Source organism: Podarcis vaucheri (genome assembly GCF_965113315.1).
Source record: "Podarcis vaucheri genome assembly, chromosome: 6".
NCBI classification, from domain to species: Eukaryota; Metazoa; Chordata; class Lepidosauria; order Squamata; family Lacertidae; genus Podarcis; species Podarcis vaucheri.
In genome coordinates, this window is record NC_138764.1 from 96,553,774 (window position 1) to 96,564,577 (window position 10,804).

At 41.2% G+C, this 10,804-nt stretch overlaps 1 protein-coding gene across 1 annotated transcript; it reads right to left on the reverse strand.

The window, feature by feature from the left end:
- Positions 1–65: 65 nt before the first annotated feature.
- On the reverse strand, positions 66–10,759 carry PSMA7 (proteasome 20S subunit alpha 7). The gene is made up of 7 exons (XM_082226485.1): positions 10,553–10,759; positions 8,162–8,288; positions 6,184–6,308; positions 5,271–5,393; positions 4,553–4,672; positions 4,193–4,255; positions 66–3,621 (listed from the first exon to the last, which is right to left on the reverse strand). Exons 1-7 carry the CDS (start codon positions 10,646–10,648, stop codon positions 3,526–3,528), a joined length of 750 nt encoding a protein of 249 aa, XP_082082611.1. The 5' UTR covers positions 10,649–10,759; the 3' UTR covers positions 66–3,525.
- Between the last annotated feature and the right edge of the window lie 45 nt (positions 10,760–10,804).

The window sequence follows — 10,804 nt, forward strand, 5'->3', positions numbered from 1 at the left end:
CTCTTTCCCAAACTCTGTAAATAGTTCAGGTCTTTTTTTGTTTTTAAAAAGAATTTTTTTTGGGGGGGGGGGTTGAAAGGTGGGTAAGGAGGGATTATAAACTCTTGCATGAAAGTGGGTTAAGCCTGTAGTAAGAGGCATGTGTCCCTTTTTGTTAGCTATAGGAATGTTTTGTTAAAGGGCCTCTTTTGGGTGCCATTTATTCTCTCCCGCCCTGTTTCATGGCTAGCTTTTTCAGTTCCTCCCTAGGTCATGCATTCACTTACGTTGTTATAAAAGCTTGGGTTTATTTTGTAGGCCTTTATCATGGGCTGCTTTATGGAGTCATGTAAATTGTAATTACAAATAAACATGTAAATGTTTAATCCTCGTTTTGTTGGCTAACAGTTTTCTGCAAGGTTTTTGCTTCTAATGGAAACATCGGCGTGTCTTGACAGTACTAGCAAAGCTTGCTAACCATGGATGAGAGCTGGCTTCATACCAACCCAAAGTAATGATGTTCAAGTTTAAGCAGCTGTTGAATTTAAGAAGCTGAGAGGAATAGAGAAGTTGGTAGAGTAGTGGGCCATTGGGGACATTGCAGCACGCCCCATTTCTAGGAAGATAGCTCCCCTCCTGGTGAGAGAATGTGGGACATGGGGGAAGGAGAATGTCGGAGAAAGAGGGAAATGATGCCTTAGGAGGGACCCATTCCTTGGATGATGACCCACTATCTTCCCGTGCCAATGATACTTCTTCAGGGAGTAGAGATCTTGGTAGTGTGATTCAGTCACTGGGAACATAAAGTTGGGTGCGTGAAATGTATACAGACTGGAGGGTGAATTACCTTCGTGTCACGATGGTTGTGGTTGTCACGCTGCCTAGTGCTAGGAAGGAGCCAATAGTCATGGTGCACATTGGCATGCATGAGATCATGGAAGCAAGTTAGGTTGCTAGGTAGGATGTTGAAACCAGGACATCCAAGGTAGCTCTTCTCTGAAATGCTGCTTCTCTCTCCCCCCCCCCAATGCAGTACCAAATAACACAGGCAGAGCTTTATAGTCTCAACAGTGTGAATGAGACACTGATTTTGGGAAGAGGGGTTTGGATTTCGTAGGCACTGGAAGAGCATTTTGGGACAAACCGGGCCTGTACAAAAGGAGTGGGTTCCACTTAAACCTGGATGGAAGCCAACTGATTGCTGGTGGGAGGAGAGGAAAGCCAACAGGAGCCCAGGAGGGTCTGGTTTGGAACAAAGTGTCTGCCTGGGTTGATGAAAAAAAAAAAGGTAATTTAACTGGGTAAAGGTATAAACCTAGGCATTGAAAGTGCCAAATGGCAATTCAGAGGCCAAAGCACCGTAGGCCAAAACAACTGCCAAGAGAATCTGAAGAGAAACACTATATAAAAAAAACGCTAATGCTAGAAGCCTCCAAGCCAAGACGGGCAGACTGGAGTACTTGATTGATTCTGTGGGCATAATGGAAACTTGGTAGAATGGAAAAAGCCAGTGGGACACGGTTATCTCTGGATACAAACTCTATGGGAAGGACATGGTGGCAGTGCTAGTGCTCAGTACATAAGAGGGCATGGAGTGAAGCAAAGTAAATAACAAAGGGAAGACTTCTTCACAGAACCATTGTGGGTGGTGGTACTGGGTCCCAAGTGTAATTGAGTTCTGGAGGTTTGCTAGTGCTTCCCCCGAGCAAGATATTCCAAGAGATCTTGAAATGAAGAATGAAATCAAGCAAGCATCCAAATGAGGAAATGCAGCAGCCCTTACAGACTACCTAAGTGTTTTGACAGGTGTAAAATTTCTAGATACATTACTGTGTCCTAGAACAGTTTGCCATGGAACCAACCAGAGGGACATTGACCCTAGACTTAAAATTAAGTAGCATGCAAGTGGCATTGAACGAACTAAGAGTTTTTAAAAGAAGTTCAGCTGGACTGTATACCACTGATCAGGTAAGGTACCATGAGAGCCAAGAGTCATTTGATCAGTGTGGCAGTACCTACATTTCGTTCTACCTATTGAGATCAGGCAGGTGCAGTCAGTACTCCTTGGCACCTGCTAGTAACATTCTTGCTTAGTCAAGCCTGCCCAGATGCTTAGAAAGTTGAGGCAATTTTAAACTTTTGTATGCTTTAAAGGAGGGTTGTGAAGTTTCTCTTGCTTTTCCCATTTCAAGTGGTGTACATATTTTATTAAGATAATGCCACAAGCGGAGTCAAGGAAGCTACTAGACAGGAAAGCACTGGAATTCTTGCACGGGAGAGAGGTAGATGTTTGTCATCTACCTGCTGGTGACACTGAAGCACAAATCCAACTGCTATGGACAGGAGATTGTGCTTTATATTTCATTACAGTCTAATAATTCTGTGAAGCAAGACTATCCTCCTACATTGCAGAGGAAGTCCATGACATTTTACCTAGTTTGTATGAACCCTAAAATAGGCTGTTCTTTCAACCTGGCTTCATTAACAAACCACCACTGACCTTTACTTGTCCTATGGTTTAATCCCTATTGCTTGATTGTGATAAATGGCAGAATTGGAGGACAGCCTGCAAGCTTAATAGAGAAGCTCTAAAATTTTTATTAGGAGTAGCAACAGGGCTGTTTATTGTCATGGAAACATGTGACACCTAAGGCTGGAAGTTGCTTTTGCAGGGAAAGGTATTTGTGGAACTCGAGGTATGCATCTATACCATAAAACTGTTTTGACAGGAGAAACATGTTGCCCATTAATGACGTACATACCAAACCCACCTGTATATAAGTGAAAGGATAAGGCTGTGATGAAGAGAAATGCCATCTACCTAGGACAGTTCAGGTTCTCAATCATGCAATCTGGAGATGCAGACTCCTATCCTTAGGAATGAAGCATGCCTTAAAAAACCTGGAGGGGCTGTGAACTTTCAAGTGCCAGATTTTACTAGCAGCTTTAACACTTAATTGAATACTTGAAATTGCAAGAACTCTGGAAGTATGCCACTGAAGTCAACGGAAAACCTCTTGTATTCCACAAGAATGCCTTCAGAACCATTACCTTCCTTTATCTGCAGTCCCAAGTACTGCAAGATGTGTTTTAAGTTTTACTTCTGACTTTTACACCCAAATGCAACACTCAAGTTTTGAACCAACTTGTTTATACTGCAAAAGATGCGGGCAAATTAGGGGTTTTGATAATAATGGCAACAAAAACATCATTTGCAACAGGAGGAAAGAGAAGGCAGCAATAGTTATGGACAATGAAGAGACAGCAAATAAGGGTGACTAAAAATCAATTTTGCCCTCAATCTTTGGGTTTATACACAACTTACAAAAAAGGTTTTCACTGATGAGAGAAGTTGTAGTACCATGATCAAGTTAAAGTATACACTGAAAAATCAGGTACATGGCATTAACAGATGTTTAAAAAAACACAGGTGGTTTATTATAGGCCACTTGACAGTGAATAGGAAAATGGAATGCCTACATGTCTATACAGAAACTCATGATTGATTTAAAAACCAAAAACGGCTAGGCAGTTGAGTTTCACACATCATGTTGTTGTTTTCTTCTGTTTCTTCTTCTCGTTTTCTTCCTTCTCCTTTTCAATTTCAGCAACATACTTTTCAATTTCATCAGGGCTCAAGATCTGTAACAGCAGTGACAAGATAGTGGGTCTGAGTACCATGTGCATACAATGGCTTTTCTATGCCTCCTCTACTGCTAAGGATCATGTCATCCAGAGCAGCATGAAGAAATCAATGTGTCACCCCCTCCCAATGGTATGCACAGGCGTGCTTTCCACTCATTCATGGGACTGTTAGGATGCTGTCCCCCACATAGGAAATTTAGGCTAATTTAGGAATTATCAAGCCAATTTGGTTTTGGAACCACCTCTCAAATGAGAGGCACCACGAGATGAGGAACAACAGCTATGAACAATTAAGGCTCAAAGTTCTAAGTATGGAACACAATCACAATGGAATCCCCAAATGAACAACTGAGGTCCAACTTTTCAGGACCAAGTAATAAAAAACAACAGACCCTAAAGTTGAGTGTGAAGCATTGCTTGGATACAAACAGGCACAAGAAGGTCCTATTGAATGCTGAAACTGAAGGGGGCGAGTCAGTCTTAACTGGAGGTGAGTTTAAAACTGCACTGTTGCTACTGAGCAGAAATCGACACTGCTTTTGAAATTCAGAAGCCACTGGAAGCTTACCTTAAGAGGCTGGTTTCTTCTCATAACAGCCAGCTCAATATTTTTCCCACCAGACTGTACAACCTTAAATTCAAAAAGTTAAGCAAAAGTGTTAGGAAAAGACTTTCCTGCAGCGCAAAACTATTGCATTTTTTGCAATATTAGATATTAAATATTAGAACCATTGGCATTTTAATTCTGGTTTTTGCTAAATGAAAATTAAAATATATTACAACTATTAGGGCATTAGATCTGGCTTCTCAAACCTGTTCAATAGCCAGCGCTTTAACTTGAAAAGAAATGGAAACTGTATGTAAACTTAGCCACCCGCCTTGTAAACTAAAGAAGACTCAAATTTAAGACTTGGTTGTTCCAACTCACTTCAAGAAGTGCTTTAATCACAAGCTTAATGGTCAGATCATCTGTTTCAATGGCTTCATCAGTATAGTTTTTTTCCAAAAATTCACGCACTGACTTCGCTCCTCTGCCAATTGCATTAGCCTGGAATTTTAAAAGTTTATTAGAAATGAGTTTGCAAGCAAACAGAAAATCTAGATGCATAACTGAAAAATGTACTCTCTTGCTTAAATTTTCTATCTATATTGCCTTGAAGTGTGTGATAACACAAAATCTATGGGTTGTATGCAATGCAGTTGTTGCATGAGCAGAACAGAACTTCCATTTAAACAATAAGGCTTCATTTTCCTTTCCCCTACAGCCTCCTGTGCCCCCTCAAAATCTGCTCCAGAACAAACAGAACTCTCCTCGTGCAGTGTTGGAGAAAACCCAGAGTAGCAACAACAAAAAGGACAATGGGAACAACTTGCAAATTTCTGGATGCATCTAAAACTAAGAGAAACAAAAATGACTTTTACTTCAGTCCTTTAATCGTCAGATTCCCTCAAAAGCCAACAATTTTGTACTCCAGCCCACCAAAGACAGATCCACACATCCACTTTGGCAAGGAGAGAGGGTTGACCATGCGTTACTGTGTCCCCGCCTCCTTGCTATGAGCGAGAAACTTACACTGTAGATAGATTTACTTATGTGAATGAAGTGCTTCTGTTCATTTCATCTTAGCAAGACAAACCCAACTCACTTTCCAAGCATGGTATGTGCCAGAAGGATCAGTCTGATAAAGCCTTGGAGTTCCATCAAAGTCAAATCCTACAATCAGGGCAGAAATACCAAAAGGCCTGCGGCCATTGCTCTGGGTGTACCGCTGAGGAGGAAGAGAAAAAGATTTATCAGTGTAACTGTAAGCCTAAAGAAGTACAGATATCTCATAAAATACATGTATAGCACTGGATATTTTTCTTAACTTATTGACTAAGGAAAACATAACCATTGCAAGTGTTCTGAGGAGTTACTTTATTATTAAACCGTATGGAAAAAAAGAACAAGCTGGAATCAGAAAAAGCCAACTTAACTGGTTTTGGTTTTTCCATCTCATTCCTGACAAAATTAGGAATTTTTACTATGGATTGCACAGAGAGATTCTTCTTCGGTAGTAAACCAGAGCTCTTTTCCAATTTTACTAGGAAAACCAGACTCACTTATGGTCAAAATATACATTCACTAATTAATGGTCAGTCCACTGATTCTTAATAGCTATCAGGTGTTGCAGTAGCAGAGAATAAGAGATCCGAGATGACTTCATATTTTAGTTATTTTTGAAATGCATTGTTGGTGCATTGTTTGTACATTTTGAAAATACATACGTCTGGTGGACCTACATTATTGTCCAATTTAGCAAGACAAAATTACTAAAGTTGGGAAATGAAAGGCAAAAAATGGCAGAAACCACAACAACAATTTCAAATACTGACACCAGGTAAATACTAATTCATATTACTTTTCACTGTCTGTTGAAGAAACTAGGGAGGCATCTATACATTGTTACTCAGCAAGTTCAATAAAATATAGCAGCTGCATTACATTATGTTTCTCTGAAATTCTCTGGTATTAACCACCTTTTAACAAGCACTATATTGCTTTTTCTTTGTACATACCTGCTTCAGGCTAGCAATATACCGTGTAATGTACTCCACTGTGACAGGGTCCTCCACTGTAAGTCTATGACTTTGGCATTCCACCCGAGCTCTATTTATAACTATCCTGGCATCTGCTGTGAGCCCTACAAATAATAAAAATGGGCAAAATGTGTAATTTAGCATAGAACACATACAGAAACATTTCTGCTTTAGAAAACATTAATAAAAAGAAATGGGTGAGAAAAGAGGATTAATGACAGGCCACATTTATCGTGCTGGTTAATAAAATATGTATGTTCAAAACTTTGTAATTTTGGGGGGAGCTGCATCCAGCATTACTCTAAGCAGAGTTCCAACTTGTGTTGGAGGTAAGCGGCAGATTCTTCCTTTCCCCTGCAACCTGCTGAAATGCTATTTCAGAGGGCTCAGGGACTCTGCAGAACAGCATTGGAGGTGATGCTGAGGACTTACAAGGGGAACTGGCAAAAAAAAATTGTCCCTCCCCTTCAGCAAGGAGTCTCCAATAGATGTTAATTTCATTTGCAAATGGAAAGAACCCTTCTATTCAGAGGAGCAAGGCTAAATCTAACTCTGTACGTTAGAAGTTGGTAGAAAATTAGAGGAAACATCCAATGTATGTCCTGCAATGTATTGAGAGTCATACTGGTTATCAAGCTCAAAAGGTTTTTGAGCTGAAAAGATTTAAGCAGACTCTTCCTGACTGGCTGCCTTCCACTCGGGCTGCTTTTGGCTAAAGAAGAAAGAAAAGAGAAGGAATTCTGCATCAAATTTAGTCCTTAGTTTTGAACAGATTGAAAACTCTGTGTTAACCTATTTTGTTAATATCTTACATGGCAGCTGCCAAGTATTCTTTTTAAAGCTATAAAACAAATTGGCAAGGTTTGATAACCTGGAGTTGTAAAAAGGTAAAGGTACCCCTGCCCTTACGGGCCAGTCGTGACCGACTCTAGGGTTGCGCGCTCATCTCGCTCAAGAGGCTGGGAGCCGGCGCTGTCCGAAGACACTTCCGGGTCACGTGGCCAGCGTGACGAAGCTGCACTGGCAAGCCAGCACCAGAGCAGCACACGGAAACGCCGTTTACCTTCCCGCTATAAAGCGGTACGTATTTATCTACTTGCACTTAGGGGTGCTTTCGAACTGCTAGGTGGGCAGGAGCTGGGACCGAACGACGGGAGCTCACCCCGTCGTGGAGATTCGAACCGGCGACCTTACGATCAGCAAGTCCTAGGCACTGAGGTTTTACCCACAGCGCCACCCGCGTCCCTTGGAGTTTAAGTACCAGGCTACAAATCAGGAAAGCTATTAATTTTATACCTAGAATTAGATAAACCGCTAAAGAAAGTTTTAACAGGCCTTTATTTTACCATTTACATTTTTCGCAATTGTTGATACTTTCACTATCTGCATTCAAATTTTAGAAACTAATCATAATTAGATGGTGTACTTTTAAGCATATGCAAATACTTCACATTTGTTTTATGAGAAGTTTATAACACGAGTGTGCAAGAAAATGAAGCAGAGCAGTTCCTAACACTCTGAATCCAAAAAGCAGAGGAGTCACTTTATTATTATTATTTATTGAGTTTATATACAGTGGTACCTCTAGATGCGAACGGGATCCGTTCCGGAGCCCCGTTTGCATCTAGACGCGCTCCGTTACTTCCGGGTTGCCGCGGAGTGCAACTCAAACGCGCTCATCCCGAAGCACATTCAACCCAAGGTATGAATATACTGCCCTATACCCAGGGGTCTCAAGGCGGTTCACTTAAAATCTTCTCCCTCACCTATAACATAACCTAATTTTTTTTTTTTTTGCTTTTCTTTGCAATTAAGGTATTTAGAAGATCTACCTGGAAGCTGAAAACAAAAAATGACACTGCCTATTTTTGCTGTACTGAAGAATGTTCTACTAAACAACTCAATTTTACTCCAAAGCCCCATTCCTGGTATTTAGGGGACTCCATCATAACAGTACCTGCAAAAGCCATGCAGACATTGTCATCAAGGGCACAGATCTTTCGGACAGTTCTTTCATCCTGAAGTTTTGCCACAGATTTCTTCTCCACGCCAAGAACAACGATATCTTTTCCTCGTACTCCAACCTTAAATATCACACAGTGCATTAGAGATGACATTTTCAAACAGCTCCCTCAAATATTAACTATAATAAAGTGTGACAGGAGCAAAAAACAACAGGTGAAGGCAACCCAAATTAACTAAAGACAATAGTGCTTTAACACTGACTTGCATATGAAGCATGAAATTGTTTACATGTGACTCTATAAACAGTATTTTTGTGATAATGAGTTGGCATATCACATTTAATTGGATGATATCCAATTACATCATTAATACCCAGTGCAGACCCACTGAAAACAATGAACCTGCTAACACTGGATATCACCCATTAAACTGAAGAAAACTGAAAATATTTTACAGCTTTAAATAGTTTTAAGATAGATAAAGAAACTTTAAGCAAAGTTCCAAATAATCTATAATTTTCTTATGTTCAGTTTCTGCCATAGTCATACCTATTCCATTTCTCTCAGCAGTATCCAACCTCTGCCTTTCATGCTCACATCTCTCTGAAAATTGAGCAACTTCTGAATGCTTTAATGACCTCATCATAGAATCATAGAATTGGAAGTAACCCAAAGCATCATCTACAGTTCCTTTCCTTCCACTTCACTTATCAGCCTTTCACCTTACTTTCCATGCAGCTCCTCTTTCAAATATAAAACACACAATTTAGGTAGTGATGAGGCCTCAGCCACACTCTGCAATGATCTAATCTCCCTTAGTAGACTTTGACATGGTTGCACTTTCATTCTTCACATGCCAGCCCACTCCCCCGATTCATTATATATGCACCTCACCCTTCAGAATTCAGTCATGCAACCTCCACTTATCAGATATAGTCTGACAACTTGTTCCTGTGTTCTAACTGCATGGTTGCTACTAGATTTCTTCCCCATGGTTTACACAGCCCTTTCAGTCAACTCTGACCATGCTATCTCTCCAGACCCTTTGGAGTTCTATGCCTGAACATCTGAACGACACCATATTAAGGAAGGTTGTTTTAACTAATACACTACTTTACTGCTTCCCTAATCTTCACCATTATGCATGTGTGTAGCCATATGCATTTGCACATGTCTGTATTTGCACACAAACTTCCTGGCATGTACTAGTTAGACAACAAGTGTGATGGGGTAAAAGAATTGGTGAATATTCCTGCTAGCTCTCTGCCTGCAGAGTGGTGGGATTATGGGTTTAGTGGGGGCGGCATTGAAGCATAAAATTCTGATTGCCTTTGTTCAACAAAGGCACTGATTAGAATTGGCACTTCCTTACAGTTCCTATGTGTGCCACATTCTGAATAACAAATTAGTATAATTTGGATATGCAGTAAATTAAAATATAAACAAGGAACTGCAGAAGAGGAGAAGGGGAGTCAAAATCAGAATTGATTGCCTGTGATTTAAATTTATTTTTATTTTGTATATTGTAAAAGCTTGTAGCCACATTCTGAAGGCTATTCTTTTTTGTTACAATCACACGCCTGCATCATCAAAACGCTGCCCCACATCGTTTGCCTACTTAATCTGAATTTGCTGCTTCCTTGGAATATCTGATAAATTTAAAGAAGAAACACGATAGAAATCCCAAATCCCCTTCACACCTGAACAGCCTCAGCCCCACCACAAGCTTCAGTGGAGGAGGTTTAAATGTGCTCTTAATGTTTTCGAGGGCTGCGCTCCGAAAGATCTGGACTCCAGCATCTCTTTGTCAGGGGTGCCAACTTGGAATAAAATATTCCCATTATGTGGTGTGCACACACAACATTTGAATGGTAATTATTATTTATTGAATTTATATATTGCCCTATACCGGGAGATTTCATGGCGGCTCACAGAACAAAATCGAAATATAAAACCCAAAAGTATATGATCATAATAAAAACAACAAGCCAATAACCTCCCCATCATCAACTTGGGGGGGGGGGAGCAAAGGGAGTTGGCACCTCTGTTCCGCGTGTTCACTCTCTCACACAAAAACCACCGGCCGTATTTATGTTTATGAAACATATTTTATAAATAGACGAACTGATAAATGAATTAAATAAGCGAGCTGAGGCGCGGCTCCCTTTGATGGTGGAAAAAGCCTGAGGAGAAGGGGGGAGACCTGTACCCCCAATAAATAATAATAATAATAATTATTATTATTATTTTAAGAAAGATACACAGCTGCATCATTAAGAAAAACAGAAACCACCACAGGGTTTTACAAGGACGCGAGCCCGGCTCCTCCGCCCGAGGGTCCCGCTCCCCCTCGCGGCCTTCCGGCCCGGCCTCCTCCGCCTTACCGCTGTGGAGCCCTTTTTCACGGCCTCCTGGGCGTACTCGACTTGGAAGAGGTGCCCGTCGGGGGAGAAGACGGTGATAGCCCGGTCGTAGCTCATGGCCGCCGCTGCCTGAGAGAAACAGAAACGGCCGCCGAAACTCTCCTCCCGGCGCTCTTCCTCCTCAAAAGAGCACCGTCACTTTCCTCGCCGCGCACGCGCGAGACGGTATTCACGCAACGCCCCTGCGCACACTCCGGCGCCCCAACCATAGAG